The sequence below is a fragment of the Penicillium griseofulvum genome (genome assembly GCF_001561935.1).
Source record: "Penicillium griseofulvum strain PG3 chromosome Unknown contig_91, whole genome shotgun sequence".
Lineage (NCBI taxonomy): Eukaryota > Fungi > Ascomycota > Eurotiomycetes > Eurotiales > Aspergillaceae > Penicillium > Penicillium griseofulvum.
Window position 1 is genome coordinate 582,633 of NW_024467450.1, and position 22,246 is coordinate 604,878.

The following is a 22,246-nucleotide window of genomic DNA, read 5'->3' on the forward strand; positions in this document are numbered from 1 at the left end:
TTGATATTCTCATCGACGGCTACAATAGTTTAGATAGGAATACCAGTTTGTCATTAATTACTATTCCGAGCCCATGACACCAACTAGTGATGTGCATTCTATTACTGACATGAGTTATACACTCAATACGTTTTCATACACCGGCCAAGGTAGCCAATGTTAAGAATACCACTGTCCACACCCAATCGCAACAAGTAAGGGTGTCAACGGAATCTAACCTTACATTCAGCCTTGCTGGACAAGCCAGTGAGTTACATTGGGTGGGGTAGGGTAGGGAAATAAGCACCTTCTTCCCGTTCCCATTCCCACTTCCTGCCGGGAGTAGTAGTAGTAGTAGTAGTAGTAGATTTTTAACGTCGGAAGGAGCGAAGGCAGAGCCTTTACGGCCCTGTCTACCTTGCCCCTTCAAATCTCCAATGGGGTATAGGATGTGCCAAGCTCCGGAATTATGTACATAGAGTGCAATCACAGAAGACAACTTCATTCAGTTATTTTTGATTACGTGGATAAGCCATCCCGTCTCCGATGTGTGGTTTTTGCTTGATTGAGGTAAAACCCGCCCTTCCTTTTTTTGATGAGGGATGTAGCCTATAGAGGGTGACATCCCTTAGGACTACAAGATTCTCGCTCCGAACAGGATAGGACAGTCAATTTTTGGTAGATGTTTCGAGCCAGCAGTGGGATTTGAACCGGAGTCCTCTAGGTTTCTCAGAAAAATAGGCCCCACTATTCTTCGTCCCTACCAAAGGAATGCCAGATGGCGTTTTACCGTTACGCCTTACGCCATCCCGCCGGCCACTTCCCGCCGGGAAGGGTCGGGAATTCCCTACCCATGGATATTTCCCAAAGATCGACGGCGCTAACCATTTATGGATGCACTAAACTAACCACAGTTAGCATCCGGACGGGAGTGGGAGTTTCCCGTCCCCATGGTTCCCTACCCGCCTACCTTATTGTCGCCGTACTAAATATTTTTGGAGCAAATGCATAACGCATTATATCTATGGTTAGCCTCTTCTTTCATTCTGACAATTATATGTACAACAAAGTAGATCTCTCTATTCTTTCAATATTTTTCCCTTGTGTAATGATGGATGCTCTAGGGAAAAATCGAGATTAATTTGTACAGGAAATTAAGACCTTGTCACAATGATTAATATAGGGATTGGTAAAATAACTCCCCCTGTCTTAATCTGACAACCCTTCCCCTCCTGCCTGGGAATGCCTCATTTTTTAGTATCGCCTTCCTGATTAGGTGCGACCAGCAATTCTGCCATATATTCTGTCACCACTGTAATAATTACATTTTACACAGTAAAAAAGACATGCATTTGATGACAATACATCGTACATCTCTCCGTGGTTACTCCTCATACTCTATAAATTGCTTATTCTCTTACTATATATTGGACCGCATTACTATGCCATCTGTAGACATGACCGAAAGGATTTATTAAAGGCCATAAACTAACCACAGCTAGATTACGGATTATCATTGATTCCTGAGCTAAACAATTTCGAGTAGGTGGTAACTTAAAATAAGAATCGTGGGCAGTGTTGTCAAATACTGAGTAGTTGATTGAATGGGGAATTTCAGTTGAATATTTAAGCTCTGAATCATTTAAATACATACATAGTAGAATATTACCTTAAGGAAAACGCCTAGAGACGCGGGTAAAACAAAGCGTAATTAAAATAATAGAAAAAGGAGGTTCAACTTCACTTGGCACCTAAATCCTTAGCATGTATATACTGTTTGGGGCCCATTAAGCCCCACTAAAGTCCAATGGCTTCTACCCTAGGCCTGTAACCCACCGGTGGGCCTAAGGACCGGACCCAAAGCCCAATCCATTTGTAGGTTGGGGTGGGTTGGGCCATGGGCTTTATGGGCTTTCCTGGTGTTAATAAAATCTACATTGATTATATGGACATTGTGGTTGGAGAAAAGCTACGAACGGCAGTTATGAAATAAAATGCCGTATGTCCGACACTATCGTTTCTGCCAAGTTCGCTAGCTTCGACTGGGAGATCCAATATCAAAATGGTCTTTGCCTCCAATCAATTCAACTTCCCCTGCCCGCCACGCGAGTCCCGCACAACATGAAACCCTGCCACCCCATCGTTCGCAAGTTGTGCGACAAGCCCATACTCCCAGTCGAGATACCCTTGCATATCCTCGCGACCGTTGCTTGTCCCTTCATACGGCCGCTTATACACGTCAATTGGCTGCGACAGCCACCGCGTGTCGGTCTCGAGGGGATGGTCGGCAGCTACCCAGGTTGTTGTCCCTCCCGCCAAATAATAAACTTCGCGCGAGACTGAATTGCGTGCATCGTCAATATTCATAGCAGCGACGTCACCATCGGGTGAGGTCAGCACGATGGGGCCATCACCATCGATAGCTCTTAAGTCTCGGGCCAGTTCGGGTCCAGAAGCAAACCATGCGCCTGGAATATGGCCTTTCCGGTAAGATGAACTGCGGGCGAGATCGACGATTGTCGCTGCTGTGAGGTTTTGGAGGTCATCGATCGTGATAGCACCGTCCTTTGAAGAATGCCACGAAGGGATTTTAGGTAAAGGAAGTCCATCAGCCACTCGGGGTTGCTCTTCCAAGACATACACCTCCCATCCGAGTTGAAAGAGCCAGCTGGCTGCCATGCGCGCTCGCACACCGTCCTTGTCGTATAAAACTATGCGAGCCCCTCGAACACCGACCCATTCATCGGTGGCTTGTACCAACTGACCACCAGGGGCATTGGAGAAGCCAGCCAGGTGTCCGAGGGCGTACTCCTCGGGATCTCTCACGTCTAACAGGTACAGCGTTCGGTTTCCCAACTCTGCAGTAAATATAGCGAGCTGATTGCCATCAATGGAAGAGACACCGACGTGATTGGCCCACGATTCAGCACGTTTTTGTGCCTTTTTCGAAGCCTCGTCCGAAGGCCGTGGAACCCGTTCCGTCTTTTTAGTCTCCAGTTCCAACCCCTCCAGTGTCCACCCGATCGTCCCGTTTCGGAGCGCAACCACTTTATTCGGGATTCCAGAGTTGATCAAAGTTTGGGTCCCAATAATACTCCGCGTTCGACCCGCACAATTGACGACGACTGTGGTTTCTGGAGATGGTACAGCCTCAAAAAAGCGATACAGAAGTTCCCCCCCTGGACAACTGCGCCCACGAGGAATGCTCATTGTATTATATTCCTCAAAACGTCTGGCATCCAAAACAGCCACGTCGCTCTCGCTCTCCAGAACATCCTTGACATCCCGGGCAGATAAGGATGGGGTATGGTTGATGGATTCGACGAGCTCGCCAAATGCCTTGGATGGCACATTGACGTCGCGATAGACCTCGCCAACAAGGGCGTAGCCTGAGAGCCCACCTTCCAGGATTGCAACATCCTGATACCCCATGGCTAATATCCGGGCGGCAGCTCGATCTACATAACCTTCCCCATCGTCGTAAAAAACAATCGGGGCCGACAATCGAGGGACCAATGGGGGCAATTTCTTTTCAATCTCCGAGACTGGCACACTCAATGCGAACAGTGGATGGGACTCGGAATAGGGGCCTTCTTCGCGGACGTCGAGGAGGGCAATTTCAAGGTGATTTACCCAATGCCGACGCAACTCGCGGGCGGTTATATATTTAACCATTTTGCTATCCAGCTAGAATTGGAATTATCTTCGTTAAAATGGGGGAGAGAATCATTCAAATAACGGCCAAGCGAAACCTCGGGTGGTTTTTCTCGGAGGTTTTTGGAGAAGAAACTCGCAAACCACAGCTCCAAACATTTGACATTCAGAAGGACACGCAATACTCGAGCATTTATTCTTTCCTACGATGCATTCCTTTTTTAAGGAACGATTCATATAAATTAGGCTGTTGCTGTTGCTGTTGTTGATGTACCCCGCTCGAAGCTCGGTTGACGCCATGGCAGCGCAGGATGACCAATCGTCCTTCACCTCAACAACTTCCGATCTCGGTATCCTTAAATCAAACACATTCATATGAATTCCCGACAGCGAAACTCCTGCGAAGCATGCCGTACGATCCGTTATCTACTCTCCTAAATCTCTAACTAATGATACATAGGGTCACGGAAGCTCAGATGCTCAGGTGAAAAGAGCGGTTGCTCTCGTTGCAGGGGGTTAGCATTGACTTGTAAATTCAAAGAAAAAGGTGCCCCAGGAAGGCCAAGAAAGCGTGTCCGACAAGAGGAACCAGACTGCGACTTGCCGAATGAAGAGGAGCGAACAGGATCCTCAACCTCCTCGCATTTCTCCTCGACTGGCATATCTCAGTCGACTTTTGGTCATAATGAATCAGTCAATATGCTAATGGGAATCGGTGAGTTCGATTCATCACCGTACGATCTGTCCGGAAACTGCGGATTCGATTCCTCCCAGTGGGAGATGCTCCAGAACGGCGATATTTGTTCCTTTCCCATTGGGCTATTGCAGACATCAAGTCAGAACGAACTGTACGACCCCGAGATACCTCCAATAGCCTTGGATGCATACGTCTCTCCTGTATCGTTCTCCCAATCTTGTAAATGCGACGAGGAGGTTTCCGATCTAGTGCGGAAATTGAGCCACGCGAATATATCACACGATATCGTTCCGATGCTTCGCACAGGAGTATCCCTCACGGAGAGATTACTTACCTGTCCTATGTGCTACGACGTGTCCAAACCGCCTCGACTAACGGTTCAAAATGTGCTCCTCATCGGCCAACTTATGCTCGAAACAACTTCTGGCTACCAAAAATACCTCCGCTGGCTGAATAAACACTGTACTGAGCTTGACATCAGGAATGAGACAAGTACTGTCTATCTTGACTCCGGGGGAATGCCTTCAGGGCTGAATTTACAAATAAAAGGCGAGAAACTCCGAGATCTCGTCGTGCACGGCCTTCAGGCAGATGCCGAACGGCTTTCGGTGTTGGGAAATCAGTTTGCACAGCGACAACGCAATCGTCACATGGTCGGCCATGAAACTTGCTCTGATTCTGAAGACTATTGTCGGAGAAAGAAGGATGCTGCTGATCATGACCCGCTCGATCTGTGTCCCCATGATCCGGTAGCGCGGAAGTTGATGCCTTGCTTCCGTATCGTCGATGAAGTTCGCGGGATGATCAAGCAAGTTGCAGATGCCGTTGTGTGATACCCGTGTTTATGACATATATTCTTTTACGGTGTTACTAAAGACTATGAAATCCGGGCATGGTTATTTATTCCGTATCTTGTGAGCGCGAGTTACCTGTTATGTCTTTCTACGTATGATAAACGAGAAGCCAGTGAGATAATGTTCATTTACTCAAAGTGTTCTAGTCCTTACACTTCGACTCGACACTGTGGCAGCCATTGACTTTAGAAGAAGGCAACTTCCCAAGCCGACAAAAGCATGAAGATGTGATTTCAACATCTGCCTCCACAAGAGCAAGGGAAAGTTGTTTCTTGATAATGTTTCCCTCCGCATGACGACCCAAAAGTTGAAGGCACTCGTGGTAACCATGCAAAGCCCAAACGTTATTCGGGTGTTGATGGGCACGTTTGGGGGTTGGGGAGAGCCCCAAATCTTCAGCGTAAGCCTGTGCAGCTTGCTCAACTCTGTCTTGTTCCAATGAAAGGGCTGCATATGCGTGTCGAGCTGGAAGCATCCACCCCCATGGCTCAGCGAAAGGTAACTCATCTTCCAGAGTAATTGCTTCCCGTAATCTGCAGAATGCTTCCTCATAATCACCTCTTCTATACCCAATTTCGCCATCTAGCATAGCAGATGCTACTTTAAGAATGTCGGTTATTTTGTTAGGGAAGTCGAGACGAGTTGGAGGAACGAGCTTGGAAGCGATTTCGAAGAGTTCTCGCTCTTTCTCAGCTTCGTTAAGCTGAGAGGTGGCCGCATACGCAATGGCCTTTCCATAGTGTCGCATAACATTCGTCACACAATATAGATCCTTGTCTTCTAGCGGGTCGAGTTTTTTGAGTTCTTCCCACATTCCAAAGCGAATGAGTACATGGACTCTGACAGCCTTGAAAAATTCCATCCAGTTCGCAAGCGCAGGTGTTTCAACCCGAAGAATTTCTTCCGTGATAGTCGCTTCCATTCGATCCGTCGCTGACAACGCTGCCTTTGATTTTCCACCAAGCATTGCAGCATAGATGAGGGAGTGATAGTCGTGTAGGCGATAGTAGCTGTAGAACGTCAAGCCGCCATTCAATTCAAAGTATTTGTCATCTGCAACGGTCGCTTTCAGATTGTATTCCACAGCGCGTCGATAATCGCCCACAAGAACATCGATATGCGCAGGCATGTGGAAGGTGTGGCCTGTATCGGGGAATATTTCGCGGATCATCTCTGCTGCCGGCAGAGCAGCCTCAGGAGTCGCGGACATTTCCATCAGATGGATATACATGTGCGCGGGACCTGGATGCACTTCGACTTTCGGCATCTTCAACGCCCGATCAAGTAGGTCTTTTACTTCGAATACTGGTGAAGATTCTATCGGGAGCCCCGTGGAGGCGTCGTATAACTTTCGCGGAGCACAATTCATCAATGCATCGGCGAAGAGAGTGATAATGTCGAAATCTTCGGTACCGAATTTTTTATACACCTCTCTCATTTCATCGGCGTACGCTCGGCTACATCCAGCAAGATCTCTACTCGGATCATCGTTGGGATAGCGTTTTGCAAGAGCCTTGATGAGCGCTTGCTCCCAATCTGACGCATTGTTTTCCCGCTTCAGCGCTTCTTGGGAAAATATATAACACTGCTTGATTGCATTGACTCGATCTCTTTCGTCGAACAGCGCCCATGTTTTGTTGTAATTAGACCCCGAGCAGAAAGATATTCCCCAATAGGCCATGGCGCAGTTCTCGTCGTGCAGGATTGCCTGCTTGTAGCAGGCGATTGCTTCATCATGATTAAAGCAATATGTCCAAACAAGTGCCCTATCAAACCATATCTGGGCTTCTTGTGAATTGGTACTGACTTTGCGACTCAATGTTCCCAAATTGAAGTAGGGGTCGCTTGAAGTTCTTGGCAGTTGCGTGTTGAAGGAGTCCATTTTTCAAGCTGATGATATGAATACCAGCCTGGTTAGAAACTGTGCAAATATGAAGATTATCTATCTGAGAGAAGTTCCCACAAATTGTGGGGGATATGTATGGAGTCGGAGGGTTTTTCTGTTAGATCACTCCATTGTGATTCGACTCTCGGACCTTTTTTTACTAACTGCATGAAGCGGAGGAATTGAATCTTGGGGGTAAATAAATATTTACCATCACGATCATCAAATATTACTTTTTATAGCTATATATCATGTAAATTATTCATTGCGCTTTTTTAAAGGGTGTGGATGACCGTTGGACTTGGTCTATGATCTAGAGCTTGTATATAGGGTCTCAATCTATCTATCCTTCTCAATAGCTCTTCTCTAATGATTCTTCAAGTCATTGTCAACAACATCTTCCAAAATTGCCTCTCCTCTTCTCTCTGCTGCAATTTTAGCTAGCTTCAACCTTCTCGTGTCACGCTCCGTGTCCCAAGTCACCCACCACGTTACTACCGTCAAGATCGCGCAAATACCCACAAGGCCCATGGCCACGGAAAATGGCACTGTGTAGTGTGGAGCATACATGCTTTGAAATAATTGTGGGCCAATGGCACCTCCAATTTGGCCATAGCTGTTGACAAATCCGATAGAGAAGGCGGATCCCGTAGCCCGAGAGGTGGTCTGTACACGCCATGGCCTATCATTGCAGTGTAAGTTGTACATGAATATCTGGATCGGGTTAGGACAATAAAACTCACCACATGACCGGATACCATCCAGCGGTCAAGGCATTTCCAATCAGCGTTACCGCGTAGATTGCACCATTACTCGGATAGGCAACGAACACGCCGTAACAGCTTATGATGATGAGAAGGAAAGTAAGTGGGTATAATGGCCGGGGTACCCGACTACGGTCTGCTGTAATTCCTGTAGCCGCGATGAACAGAAGACCGCAAATTGTAATGGGGATATTGAGGAGTTGGGCTTGAGCAATGCTCCTAGGAAACTGTTAGCAATGCTGGCTGAGGTCATCCGTTGGCTTCTGGATGCGGGAAAGTGCATGACTTACGTGTAGCCAAGGTTGGCAATGACTGTTGATTGATAGAAAGTGACGCCGCTTGTTCCAACAGTAAAGGTGGCCCAGATTGACGTGAATAGCCATAGCCTTCGGTCTTTCAACGATTCGATAACTTCACGTAGCTGGAAGTTTTTCTCGTTTGCACGAGGAGCATTAGATGGAAGTCGGGCTTGTATAAACTTCTTTTCCCTTTCAGTCAACCAGTTAGCTGTCTCGGGAACTACACCGTACTTTCATATTAGCCACTGGAACTTGTGGGATAAAACAAGGGGCATATTACAGTCAGGCAGTAGGAACCAAATCGCAGCTCCAAAAATGACGGTTGCAATACCCTCTGTGAGAAACAGCCTTAGAATAATTTTAGTAAGGATTCAAGAACAGCGGACATAGGATTGGGCTACCATTGCCATCCAGAAAGCCCCCCAGCCCCAGACACGGTGTCAAACGCATAAGCAAGAAGACCACCGAAGATACCCGAGACATTTCCGCAAATATCTTTATATGAGTTGATAAAGTTAGAACTAGCGCAAACTTTTTCGAAACGGATGGTGTGCAGCTTACAGAAGTAGAGGAGTCGTAAAGACATCTCGTCCGGGCGATACCAGTATGTCATCTGGAGAATGACACCTGGAAACTGTCCAGCCTCAGCCTATTGCAGTGTTAGTCCTTTCCATCCTGAAACCATGAGACCTATTAGAACGGAGACGTACTACTCCCAGCAAGAACCGTGTCGCATATAAACCGCCTTTATTCTTCACGGCAGCATTGCACATGAGAGCGATACCCCAGCTAATCATGATCCTTGACTGCCATTTCGAAGGAGAGAATCTCTTGAGTAGTAAATTTGAGGGCGCTTCTAGCACAATGTATGGCACCTAGCACGTTCATGATTAGCGATATGCCGCGGTACTTGGTTCAGGACTTGGTGAATGCCTTACATAGTAAAGAACAGTCACGAGATTGTACTCGTTAGATGTGATTCCAAGCTGTGTCATAATATTCTGGTCCGTTCCCTTGTTCATTATGCGAGCATTAGATGCCTGCGGGCTGTTAGTTGTGATATAACACACGAGTATCCTTGTCAGGATGGCTGTGTATACACACATTGTTGCTATCAAGATTCTTGAACATAAAGATAAGAGAACAAATTGTCATTAACCGCCAGTCGATCTTGCGTAGTAATTTCTTCTCTTCTTCGGTTGTGAGCAGTGTTCTACCACTCATAAGCTCCGGGTCATAGCCGTCGATGGTTTCCTGACTTGATGAGGCTGCTGTGGAAGCTTCGCCACGTTTAGCAAAATGAAGATCATGGTTGGTATTGCTGCCAGTGGTTAAAGCAATATCAGTGGCTGTTGTGCTACCCAAGTCTTTGGATGAGGTATGGGCGATTTCTTTGTCCGCCATTGTCGAGATGTTGCTTTCGGCGGTACAAGGTTAAAAGGTCTCAGTTGACAGTCCCAGTTTAACACGAGCAGTCATTATTAGATATTCAAGTCCCTCTTTTATCAGCATGGAAACCCTCCGAGAAACATTATAAAAGCTTAAACCAAGCTCCAAGCCCAACAGAGTAGAAATTGTATCATAGCCTATAAGAATTGCAAATGGTACGGACTAGGTCATACTGTATTGTCCAGTTGATAGATACTACATGGAGTAGTCGATGGGCTTTTGATCTACAGGGGCAACTGGCCTCTTCGGATACGTTTGGGATCAATCTGTTATTTTCAAATTCTATCGCGGCGGGACTTAGTAAAATCGAGTTGTTAAGATTCATTGTGTTATCATAAAAAGCCTTTATTTTGGCTATACAGGAGCTTCCAATGTTATATCGTTGAATAATCTAAAGTGGCGAAAGTCGTGATTTAGTCACGGTTTTGGTCCTGATCACGCAAACGGAGGATATCATGATGAGATCTGGAAGAGGTCCACCTGCACTCCATGTATCGACCTCGCGGGGTATTAGTGGAATAGAGCTAGAAATTACCCGATTGGAATGGATTCTTAGTTGCTATATCAGATTTGAAATGAACAGCCCTACTAATCATGGGGTGCAAACTCCTAAGCCAGAGTTCTGGGCCATGCATTCAGCCGACTACCGACTATGGCGATCTTAATAAACCCTCCCCCCCCCCCCATCTCAACTATATATAGCCCCAATCTACCCCATTGTCTCCATAATAAAGCTGTTTTATCCTAAGTTATTGTGATTATATCCATTTGCATATTTGATTACAACCATTTTCACAAGCCATGGAAGCGTTGACTCAACCTCCAGCCCCAACTCCTACGGGGTCTGATATCCCGACGTACAACCAGGTCCCAGAGACTACTTTTGATCGTAGGTTTTCTTGCGTCCTTTGCTCATTCTCTGGTGCAATGTCCAGGATTTGAGCGAGGCAGATAGCTGAGACACGGCTAACGTGTGACTTGCATGTAGTGGACTGGGCGGACCTCGCCACCTTGGATCTGTCTCTGTTTGACCAACCTGGTGGTAAAGAACAGTTAGCCAGACAACTTTTTGATGCTATCCAAAATATAGGTCAGTGTACAATTACAGCTGGCGATCTCGATTCTTGTATACTTATCTAGCTCTAGGTTTCTTTTATATTACCAACTTCGGCCTTTCGCAGGAAGATGTCGACCGCCAATTCTCTATTGGCAAGGAGATCTTCAATCTCCCATTAGAGGAGAAACTTAAGTTCCGCGCGGAGCTTGAGAAAGGCGGCTACAATGGCTACAAGCCAATGGGTCTCCGGGTAAGTCGAAAATCGATAATATGGCGCGAAATCATCTTTAATATTCCACAGGAAACCAGTCCGGGTGTTTACGACAAGACAGAGATCTATAACATCCCAAAATTTATCCCAGCCCTTGAGCTTCCCCAGCCTGACATTGTAAATCACAATCGTCCTGTCATCGAGGGCTTCGCCCGCCATATCCATGACCAAATTGCTGGCAAGCTTCTCACGCTCTTTGCCATCATCCTCGAGCTACCTGAGGACTATTTCCTAAAGGTTCATCGCTACGATGAGAAAAGCGACTGCCACCTACGGTACATGAAGTACCACCGGCGTACCGATGAAGAAAACGAAAAGGCCGCGGGGATCTGGTCCAAGGGCCATACCGACTTTGGCAGCTTAACCCTGCTATTCCGTCAACCCGTTGCCGCACTGCAGGTTCGCACCCCGGAGGGCGAGTGGAAGTGGGTTAAGCCGTATCCCGGGAGCATCACGGTGAATCTCGCAGACTCACTCCATTTCCTTACCAACGGCTTCCTTAAGAGTAGCATACATCGTGTCGTTGCACCACCGCCGGATCAGAGAAATGTAGACCGTCTGGGTGTTTTATACTTTGTTCGACCAGAGGATAGTCTAGAGCTGCGACCGGTTGTGAGTGAAGTGTTGTATCGTCTAGGATATGACCAGACAACCGATAATAGTGCGGCTGGTATCACTGCTGGTGAGTGGGTGAAGGCGAGGGTGGCTAAGGGAGTTGACAGAGGTGTGCCTCATAGTGAAATTGGGGATCAGCCTATTATTGGGGGCGTGGTAGCTAAGTATTACGATTAGTCTACATGTAGATATTCCAATATTCCTACTTTGATGTCTCGTGACTTTGTTTTGTTTCGGGTGGGTCGTGGCTTCCTCAATAACTTCAACCATTTGAGGAAGGAGCTTTAACTCAAAAACATTTCGTTCACGTCCTAAAATACTTCTCTTCTCCAACCTTCTCAAATCACTTTGCAAGCTTTCATCCAAATCCCTACAAATGTTCTGAGGTCCTTTCCAGACATTACCACCTTTATCCCTCGTCCCACTAGTAAGTGGCATAATCGGGTGACTTGGGACTTTTGAGTACCAACTTGAGCGAAATTAGTCCACTCGGCTTCAAAATGGCTGAATTCGAGAGTTTGCCTGCATCATCTTCAAGGGTACGTTGACACTATTGATACATAACAAGACAAGTTGCTAACCGCAATGTGGATGCCTTAGCCCTTGAAGAGTCTAAACTGAAGATTCCCTCATTCTGCCGGCACTTAAATCAAGTCTCAAATCAGGTGCCGCCCATCCTATCCCAAATGACCCCATATAACTGTTGCTGCAACAGTCGTTGATTCCGGAAGCGTCGGTAGAATAGCGATGTCTATATTGAGTGCTGATGCAAGAAAGAGCCGAAATGATTGCGTGGATCATGCACGACGAACGGAACGGTTTCATTTGTCATTTCCAGCCCTTGGACAGTCTCGACTCTAAAGATTCCCTCATTCTGCCGGCACTCAAATCCACGATCCAATCAAGTGCTACCCATCCTATCCCAGCTGACCCCATATAAATGTTGCTGCAACAGTCGTTGACCTCATCCAGACGCGTCGGTAGAATGACGATGTCTATAATGGACGCCAAGGCAAGAAGCTGCAGAGATGATTGCATGGATCATGCATGACAAAAGGAACGGTTTCTTTTGCTATTTTCCTTTGTGGTAAGTCTGCTCAAATTATTCTAGCAAGCATGTTTCTCTAACCAGTTCTTATAGATGCTTGCTTGTCTTTGCAATATAACGATGAAATACCCCTGACCTCTTGTCATGTACAAGAACAGAAACAATGAACCAGAGGCAAGCCCGACTGTTGGTCAGTCTGAATCTTGCTATCCAAGGCCACCAGTTGAGTCTCATCTGTGTCCTTTCGGCTTCCTGTTGCCGCGCAGAAGTTGGAGTATCCGAGTCAATGTGACTACACTGTGTGGTACAGCGAGGAAGTCGGAAGGTTACGGACAAACGGTAAACCTTCTTCTTACCAAAATGAACCGGACTGGGCATGTCAGCGCAGGGGAGGGACAAATTCTCGGATATATTGGTAAGCGATTTGTCGCACCTCCTGCTTCAAAGAATACGAATGCTGAGATGGAACGCCACGCGGAACATGTTATGGGTCATCTCCAACAGTATTGGCTGACCATATTTTTGGTACCTAGCCGTTGTCCATCAGGAACGCAAGGCGAGCAAGCGAGCAAGGAATCCGATCGCCTGAAAATTACAATGAGCACTTTGAGCGATATCTCAACCCGACACCAGTCAGACCCAAGATACCTGTCTCGTGTTTCCTCTGCCGTCCTTCAGAGCCAGCCCATGATAGTCTGTTTATCGAAACACCCACCAGACAGACCCAAGATACCGTCTCGTGTTTTCACTGCCGTCCTGTGCTTTGTGTTGACACAGCAATTCTGATGGAGCCAAGGTCGTTATCTTTCCATGTCACAAAGTGTGAGTTGGATCTGGACAATTCAATCGATTGGCACTTTGCGTTATTCCCCGCCGCACTTTCTTAGGTAGTTATATCAATGAATGAGCTACTGAGCCTAAGCGTTGGAAGTGTCATCAATTTACCTAAAGTATAAGATCAAGAATTGTCATCAAGCCTTGAGATTTTTCACTCACAGATGGTAGCCAGTATTCATAATCCTAGCCCTGTTGTGCCATTGAATAAAGTCCCATTAATAGGGGTCGAAACTGCCGGAGAACGAGGCTGGTATATTTGAGGTGAACCGTTAGATCAGGTATCAGATAGACCATTGGTAGGCCCACGAGACTCTCTAAATCTTAGCAATGATGGTATTTGTAACAATTATTTCTTCTTTCTAGATGGACTTATAGTCTTCAAACATTCAGACATGGCTAATCGACATCGCAGCACTGATACATATGTAGGGTAACTCTGTACAGTAAGGAATAGAATTAACACCGAATTCAAAACATGAGCAATAAGCATGAAATCTTGTCGGCACATTAGACCCTAGGAAGAGTAACACGCAACGCCCGAGGGGATAAGCTCGTCGCATTCCCATCATGATTAAGTGTGAAATCAAATTCCGGGACACCCACGTTGCCATAAACCATGGACTCGAGCAAAATCCACGAAAAGCAGGATCCGGCAATGGGTCCCGCATCTTGCGACACAGGAAGAGAATAGATAACAGCCAAGAAGGAGATCTTTCCTGGGGTCTCCAGGCCGCTAGGCTGTAGACGAATGCTTATCTTAGAGCGATCCGTCACTTTTTGCAGACTCATCAAAGTCTCGATCATATCGACCGAATTGCTGATCCATTCCGAGACTACCAAGCCAGCCCCGTCATCAGCGGTGATGGTAATCGAGGAATGAGAAGAACCTCTGTTCAAGGCATATGTACCCCCAAATCGTTTGAGAGCTTGCTTTTTAGCGACTTCGTCGAGCGCGGGAAGCATAATGTCGGAAACCATCTCCGAGATCGTCGCTGTCATCTTGTGAGAGTCACTACCGGCAACTAAAACCGTGATACCGGTGTTGTGGTCTGGTGAAAGACCCATCATACTGGAATACATTCCGATGTCGCCGGCTTTGGTGTAGAGATCGACCCGTCGGGGTGTCAAAAATGTATAAATTTCCCAGGGGGCGCCGACGGAATGTTGCAGGGATGAGGTGTGTGTTAATGGCTTCATCCACCGTCTTGTCACGGCAGGGTCAACCAGGGAGCTGGAAAGAACAGCACGGCCGAAAGTAGCCATATCCTTTGCGGAAGAGAAAATGCCCCCAGCACTAAAAATGTGTAAGCTATGTATACTCCAAACAGTTAATCGGCACTTACGGAGCTTCTTCGCCAATATCATAGCCAAACCAACTGGCTGTTTCATTGTAGGGAATAACGGCCAAGCTGGGGTCTCGGGCTTGAAGACAGGACCGAGTCAAGTTGAGTGGCTTGATAAGACGGTCCATTAATATGTCTTTGTAGTCGGCTTTTGCGATTGACTCTAATGCGTAGCCAAGAATTTGATATCCTGCGTTCGAATAGATTGGTGTGTGTGAGGTCGAAGCCAAGGGGCCTAATGGGTCACGTTAGAGGTATTTCGAGGTTCAGCGGAATCGCCATACTTACTTGATCGTAGAATGCCATGGAAAAAGTCTTGAGAATATTCCCGTCAGCCGAATGCCTCGTGTTATGATGTGAGCAGACACAATTGGCTTACCTTTCCTATTACACTGATGCTGATTCCCACAAGTCATCTTCTCTTTTTGGGGCAGCGAAGGGAATCCCATGGTCTGCATCAGTTTCGGCTGAAAGCTGAGATCTCCAAATGCATCTAGAATTCAAGGTCAGCATTCTTTCACTTTGTGCACTGGACGGGCTATGATCATCATACAGTCTCTTGCAAGGCCCGCTTGGTGACTAGCCAGTTCGCCGATAGTCACATCGCTCCATTTTAGATAGTTAATTGAATCTTTTGCTTGTCTTGCGGTGTAATTTGTTCGCAGTTCGGGAACGTATTTCGAAACGGGCTCGTGGAAGTACCGTGTCCCTTCAAAGGTCATGAAGAGAAACATAGTCCACAGCTTTGATATACTTCCAATGCGGAACATGCTGTTCTCATCTACCTCCTTTACCCCCACAGATCCAACTCTCACTGGAGGATCTGTGTGGTAGAAACCAAATGCTGTATCCTCCTCTTCACTGCTGAAGACCTGCGCCGCGAACGATATGGAAGGTAAGCTTCCATTATGGATAGCTTGGTTGAGCTTCGAGGTCAATTCTCCAGCTTTTCTGAGAAATGTGGGATCCTTTGACAAAGCAGTAGGTGCTGGGAATGCAGGTCCCAACAGAGGACATCCTGTTGTTTTGGTGGCTTCGGCCGAGAAAGCCAGTGCTGATAATGCCCACAGGAAGCGCATTATGAAGGGAGGTCAATAAATTGACTGATAAATAGATGGATAGTCGAAATTCGAACATTCAAGGCCGGGACATGCATCCCTATATGTAGTTCGGCAGATAAAAATGCCATTGCCAATTTACCAAGGACTTGGGTTACACCCCAGGATTCCTAGTTAGTTGGAGTCTGGAGTAAAGAGTAGTAGTCTATAGTCTAAAATAGTAGTTAAACTCAAACTCCCCCTTGGGATCATCACTATGTACGGAGTAGTCAGTTACAATCTACCCTCCTTTCCCCTCCTTTATCCTTCTTTCTTATCCTTCTTTCTTGTCCTTTCTTGTCCTTTATTCTCCTTTCCCCTCCTTCATCTCCCCTGTCTACTTTGCAGGTGAATACTCTTTCTCTCGGGAATTCGCGCGTTGTGTACCCCTTCGCACTCCCTTGAAACTATGGCACAACCAAACCCGGACAAATGCAGAGGAACAGTTCCAATATTCTAGAAAAAAAGAGCAGGGCGCAATGATCCCGCATAATTAGCCCATACACTGCCCCCGGCACTAAACGATCCCTGTCATCCTAGCCGTCCTAGCCATCGTATCCGACCGTTGATGTGTAGATGATTCTCACCGCTGAATCGAAGCTTCCAATTTTGTTAGGAGACACGTATAGTAGCTCTAAGCTATCGCTTAGTTGCATGTAATGATCTAGATATCGTTGGTCTGGCGTTGAACTGGCGTTTGCTGGACTACGAAGTCCTCATCCGCGATACGCTACTTCTGTCTAACCGGGCCTAGTGACCTTGGCAGATGGGATTTCTTTGTTTGCTGGCGAGGGGTCTGATCGGGGAATTTTCCATCCGGAGCTGAATGAAAGAATCCAAAATTCCTACAATGGTATTACAGGGGGAAAGAGAGGTCAATGCAATCTTTTCGCGACGCATATTGTCCGACGAAGTCAGTTTCAATTTCATTCTACCATAGGATTAAGGAATTTGCGAGAATTTTACTATTTAACGACGAATATTTCACTTCGTCAGTTCATTCTCGCTTATACACCGTACGGAGTAGTAAGTCGATCATTCTGGATGCCAGCCCCCTGAGTTATCGGATTTTCTGTACAGCCGAGTCTGCAGATCTCTTGTATAGCATTCGCAAAGGCGGTGTGGTATATTCTCTCGCTAATAGAAAGAACAAAAAAAAAGAAGCAAAAGAAATAGGAATCAGGGCAAAATAGCCCCTGGGAGGACATCGGGCGAATCTGGGCGCAGCCCTCTAAAGCACGACTCAGAAATCTTAATAGCTATCTCGCGTATATCACGACAGGCGAATTCATGTACGCCATTCTTGATCCGCTCCAAGAGATAGAACTTGTTAGATTGGAAGATCGTGAACGTGCTGTTATCCTCAATAACAGGTGTTGCTGTTCCAAGACCATAGCATTGGGCAATGGTCTGACCTAGCGATTCATTTGCTTCCTACTCGCAGCGGATCTCAGGGATTGATAGATGGGTGGTCCAGCCGCGGGGACGGTAAACTACCTAATCTTAGTGACTTAAATCAAACAAGTAGGTATACTCACGGGTGACGAGGTTGATTTTTCGGAGGCATATTTGAGTAGATCGATTGTTGTCTCAGCTTGCATATCGTCATATTTACAAAGTTTCAAGGTTCGTCCAACTCTCCAAAGTAACATGTCATATTTGTACAACTCCTTGATACGCATTATCTAGGTGTCACTTGCAATAAATAGTATTGCATACATGTAGCAGTAAAAATGAACCATAGTCTTCTAACGATGTTCTATAACTGTAAGAAAAACATATAAAAAAAGGGGCTCAGCCGGGAATCGAACCCGGGACCTCGTCTATATTAGGTAACTTTGAAACCAGAGATTTCTCCCGAAAGACGAATTATCCCACTAAACCACTGAGCCGCATATCGATTGAGTTGACAATTTTGTTATCATCACTCAATCTAGAAATCACCTAAGACAAACAATATAGGCTCCCGTGAAATGCCAACCTACATAACGCGTCTTCCCTTCCCTAATTTCCTACATTCCCCTGCATTTATTTGACCCCTTAAAAACGGCCCTACATATTCAAATATTTATCCCCATTTCAGTTCCAATTAAAATACACGTATTCTAATAAATTCCTTGTCTTTGTATTTTATATCTAACTGCGCTCAGCCACCATTTCTCTAAGAAACCACATCCTTTTTAGAATGCACGTAGGAAGACACAACTCAAGGAAATATATATCCCTTCTTTTTTTACCTGGGAATAATATTTTACCACTGCATTACATTGGTGAGGTCTACTATAGAAGAGATCTAAAGGATAATAGTATATATCTTTGATCTTTATAAAATTTCCAATTAAATAACACCATAGATACAATTAAACAAAAGAGCTCATACAGCTGTAACCCCAGTGACAGGCGCAGCAATAACAGGTTCAATCACAAACCTCATCTGCGGTAAGAGCGTATTACACCAAGTAACAATCTCAGTGATCTTCATTGTTCCCCGAGGGAAGGATGAAAGGATAAGACAAGCCACGCCTTTACCCAATTTTGTACCAAGGAGCTCCTGATACTCAGCACTACCATGCTTAAATACCATACAATCAACATCTCTTGCCTGTGACCACATAACACCCAATCGAGGGTATAGTTCATGGCGTATATAAGGAGCTGTTTCGTCATTCCCAATATCAGTAAACAAAACATGTCTCAGAGTCTTCAAGTTAAAATCAAGCAAATATTGAGCCCGAGCAACCTCACTCCAATAAGGACCATCTTCCTTATAAATTCTCTCTGCAACAAGAATGCCCCGAGCAACCCGATGTTCAAATTCATTAGCTTCGTGCGTGTTCGGCCCCGGATCTCGTCGGAGGTGTGTATAGCGGTATCGCGGCCCACCACGAGCAATATTCATCGATTCCACATCCCCACCTTCTAATGCCATCGGCTCGACCGTATAGTAAGATTCATGCACTGTCCACGGCAATGCCTGCGTTTCGTCAACCATCTCTTCTATAGTTAGTGTCGCCGGTTGAACTAGACACCTCGGCTCGTCCGGGTCGTCTATCCATGCTTGATATTGTGCTCCTATATTCCTGTACCTGGTAATATCCTCTACAGTCGGTTCGACGCCAGTCCTCTGTCTCCCACTTGAAATGTCGGATGAGTGTTTAAGACGCTGTCGTTTGCTGCTGCCGCTACTACTCCCGGTTCCAAAGAGACCCCTGTACTCAGCATCGGCGCGGGCTTGACTCTCAATGGACCGTCGACGTCTCCGATCACTAGAATTGACTGACCATGATTGATCCGAATACCCGGTTTCTTCGGGCTCTATTGATTCATCGTACATTTCTTCGTCGAATTGGTTCAGATCGAGACTACCCTCGTCAGCTCCATCATAGCCCCCTTCGTCGACGTATTCATCTGTACTAGGCATGCTCGCTGGAAAAGATCGCTCTTCTGGGAGTGAATGATACTGGGACTCACTAAGGCTGGCTTCACTCATCTCAGGAGTAATCCCTGTATGCGAGTTTCTTGGTGGGGCGGAATGGAAGTCACCACTAGATGAAGTTTTGTTGGAATCAGTATCACTTACCTCGGGGTTGTCTGTGCGAGGATTTCCGGTTGAAAGGGAGTATGGGTCACTAGAAATAGGCTCATACTCGACATCGCCGCTCTCTTCATCTTCATTGCTGGTCTGGGGGTTGGCTGGAGTCGGGGTTCTGCCTAAATTCTTAGGGAGTGGTTGACGCTGAGCGCACTTTGGTGCCTTTTCCCGTCGGCGGTTAGGTTGGGTATCGGAATGGCCAGTGTCGTCGTTGCAATCGCACCGGCGTCTTGGGAGACACATCAGCGCGTGACGAATACTCTTGAGTATTGAGTTGATAAATTTTGGATAACTCAAACAATGAAAGTCAAATATAATGGACTTTTGTTTTATTGTTGGATAGTGATCTTGGAATGAAACTAACAGACATGCAGAGGGGGATTATATAGGTAGCTTTGGACTTTAGGTCTTTGTGGGAGTTATTGTTGGCCTCACTATGATCAAACATGAAGGTTCACCAGAAATAGAGCCAAAGAATAAAAAACAAAGGATTAAAATTTAACAATAATGACTCCGGGGCATGGACAATCCAAATATAGCTTCGGATAAAGAAACCCGAGGGATAATCATGGAAAACAAGGAGAAGAAGGAGTATAATGACAATGACATGGTATATAGAGTTCCAATAATAGATGACAAAGAAGTTGAGTTGAGATTTCTGCTGGAGGAATAGTTTATTTACTAAATTATTGTAGCCAGTAGAATACCTCAAGAGGGAAATAAATGAAACTTGTGCTTGAGATTCTTCATAGGCTCAACCTAATGATCTCATCTATTTATATCCATTCCATCACTGTTAGACATAGTATATACAGTTGGTAACGTCTTAACAAATATAATCTATAATTTAAGCATTTTCCTTTTGCTCAATCGCACGCTTCTCCTCCGACCGCATGTACATATCCACCTCAGCAGCCTCACCCTGAGGTAGGTGACGCGCCATGGAGACAATATCCCATGGAGTCTGGGCATCGCGGAAGACATGGTTGAGAGCCTCCAAGTTACGGTTCATTGTCTCGGGGTAGAAGATGTAAACCGAGATAGGAATGCAAGCAGAGATAACAGCGTACACAATGTAGTACTTGTATCCGATGGTGTCAAGTGCGACAGGAGTGATCATGACAACCACAAAGTTCCACAGCCAATGGTTCGCGGTCGAGACGGCGGACATGGCGACACGGAGACGCATAGGAGCAACTTCGGTACAGTAGAGGAAGTTACCACCGAGGAAACCGATGGGGTAGAACGAATTGAAAAGGAAGATGAAGACAGCCGAAACAATCGATGCAGTTGTGTTTTCTTTGAAGCTGTTGGTGATGGCGAGGACCGTCATGCAAACAGACATACCAGTACCACTGATCATAAAGATCTTTCGGCGGCCAAGTCGGTCGATAGCGAAGAAGGAGATGAAGCTGCAGAGGAACTTCCAGGTCATAGCACATGAAGACAGAATGCGAGCGAGATCACTGCTCATGTTGAGGTTCTCTTCGAAGATTGTTGACACGTATGTCGAGATCAGGTTTCCACCACACATCTGCTGGAAGAATTGCAGTGCGACACACAAACAGAACCGGTATAGAAGGCGCTCATCGTCGGCCTTTTTGAAGTTGAGGATATCCATGAGCGAAGTGCTGTCAACTGTGCTCTCAAGGGAGGTCTCGATACCAGCGATTTCAGTGCGGACGGCATCATCATCTTCAGAGAGACCCTTGTAGGCAGCGAGACTGCTCGTGGCCTCTTCGATGCGGCCAACTCGCACGAGCCAACGAGGAGACTCGGGGAGCAAGAAGACCGAAAGCACGACAACGAGGGAGAAGAAGAAGGAAATGGCCAACGGAATGCGCCACTGCAATGCTCCGCCGACTTTGCTCAGACCAAAATCAATCCAATTGCAGAGAACATAACCCAAGCAGATACAGATGCCATCCACGACAACGTGTTGTCCACGATGTTTGGCTGACGTGCACTCGGACTGCCAGACGGGAACGGCAACACTCAATTGACCAACACCGACACCGAGGATGATACGGCCGACAATGAATTGTGGCAAGCCGTAAGCCGCAGTCTGCAGCAATTGGCCAATAATAGTAAGGATAGCACCCAAGAAGATGGTCTTGCGGCGACCGAGTCGGTCACCCAGGAATGTACACGACAAGGCTCCAAATAGAGCACCGAGCTGGAAGGATCCGATCACGGTACCCTTTCCTGTAGAGTTATGGGCGCGCTGGGCACCTTCTGTGTTGATTGTGTCAATTTCAGGGAACACGCTCACCCAGCTCTGCAATGTAGCCAGAGGGCCCAAGCCTGACTGGTTGTAACCGAACACAATGAAGGCCGGTGCTACGATGAGCAGCGCCTGCGCTACGCTCAGCGCCTTTCCTCGGAATAATGTGACCATGTTGGAGTGTATATGAAAGGGTCACTCTGAGGGATGAGAAAAACAGAGAGGGGCAGCCGGCTTCTCCATGGGTTTATATCCTCCGGTCAGCCCTTCTCGTGGAGACCCCGCATCAGAAAATTAAAATCCTGCATCTGTGGGATGGAGAATTCCACAGCGGATAGTATTTATCCACCCCTAGTGGCACCAATTTAGTCAAATTTCGAAAGTGTCGACTGTGACTCGACGATAACGCCGACTCCACGGGGTAGGCTTGGTCCCGGCGTGTACGGATCCCGTGTCTTCGCCACTCCCGAATCAGAACCGATTAGATCCACGGGGTTAGGGCCGAAAATTGCAGTTAAGTGGCGGGATAATCTGGGTCGGGAAGGGCTGATTGGATGAAATGCCGAATACCAAATACCCTA

At 46.5% G+C, this 22,246-nt stretch overlaps 7 protein-coding genes across 7 annotated transcripts; 2 read left to right on the forward strand and 5 right to left on the reverse strand.

Moving 5' to 3' along the window:
- Positions 1–2,058: 2,058 nt before the first annotated feature.
- PGRI_065320 (uncharacterized protein) lies at positions 2,059–3,654 on the reverse strand (the record flags this gene model as incomplete). The annotated part of the gene is made up of 1 exon (XM_040794246.1): positions 2,059–3,654. The coding sequence occupies one exon, from the start codon at positions 3,652–3,654 to the stop codon at positions 2,059–2,061; it is 1,596 nt and encodes a 531-aa protein (XP_040649496.1).
- Positions 3,655–4,332: 678 nt separating this feature from the next.
- PGRI_065330 (uncharacterized protein) lies at positions 4,333–5,163 on the forward strand (the record flags this gene model as incomplete). The annotated part of the gene is made up of 1 exon (XM_040794247.1): positions 4,333–5,163. The coding sequence occupies one exon, from the start codon at positions 4,333–4,335 to the stop codon at positions 5,161–5,163; it is 831 nt and encodes a 276-aa protein (XP_040649497.1).
- A 163-nt stretch (positions 5,164–5,326) lies between these two features.
- PGRI_065340 (tetratricopeptide repeat protein) lies at positions 5,327–7,066 on the reverse strand (the record flags this gene model as incomplete). The annotated part of the gene is made up of 1 exon (XM_040794248.1): positions 5,327–7,066. The coding sequence occupies one exon, from the start codon at positions 7,064–7,066 to the stop codon at positions 5,327–5,329; it is 1,740 nt and encodes a 579-aa protein (XP_040649498.1).
- A 3,316-nt stretch (positions 7,067–10,382) lies between these two features.
- On the forward strand, positions 10,383–11,701 carry PGRI_065350 (Oxoglutarate/iron-dependent dioxygenase; the record flags this gene model as incomplete). The annotated part of the gene is made up of 4 exons (XM_040794249.1): positions 10,383–10,470; positions 10,570–10,671; positions 10,728–10,888; positions 10,940–11,701. The coding sequence occupies 4 exons, from the start codon at positions 10,383–10,385 to the stop codon at positions 11,699–11,701; spliced, it is 1,113 nt and encodes a 370-aa protein (XP_040649499.1).
- Positions 11,702–13,916: 2,215 nt separating this feature from the next.
- On the reverse strand, positions 13,917–15,831 carry PGRI_065360 (serine hydrolase domain-containing protein; the record flags this gene model as incomplete). Its single annotated transcript, XM_040794250.1, has 5 exons — positions 13,917–14,703; positions 14,753–14,987; positions 15,041–15,067; positions 15,132–15,245; positions 15,306–15,831. The coding sequence occupies 5 exons, from the start codon at positions 15,829–15,831 to the stop codon at positions 13,917–13,919; spliced, it is 1,689 nt and encodes a 562-aa protein (XP_040649500.1).
- A 2,392-nt stretch (positions 15,832–18,223) lies between these two features.
- On the reverse strand, positions 18,224–19,684 carry PGRI_065370 (uncharacterized protein; the record flags this gene model as incomplete). Its single annotated transcript, XM_040794251.1, has 1 exon — positions 18,224–19,684. One exon carries the CDS (start codon positions 19,682–19,684, stop codon positions 18,224–18,226), a length of 1,461 nt encoding a protein of 486 aa, XP_040649501.1.
- Positions 19,685–20,288: 604 nt separating this feature from the next.
- PGRI_065380 (sugar porter family MFS transporter) lies at positions 20,289–21,839 on the reverse strand (the record flags this gene model as incomplete). The annotated part of the gene is made up of 1 exon (XM_040794252.1): positions 20,289–21,839. One exon carries the CDS (start codon positions 21,837–21,839, stop codon positions 20,289–20,291), a length of 1,551 nt encoding a protein of 516 aa, XP_040649502.1.
- Between the last annotated feature and the right edge of the window lie 407 nt (positions 21,840–22,246).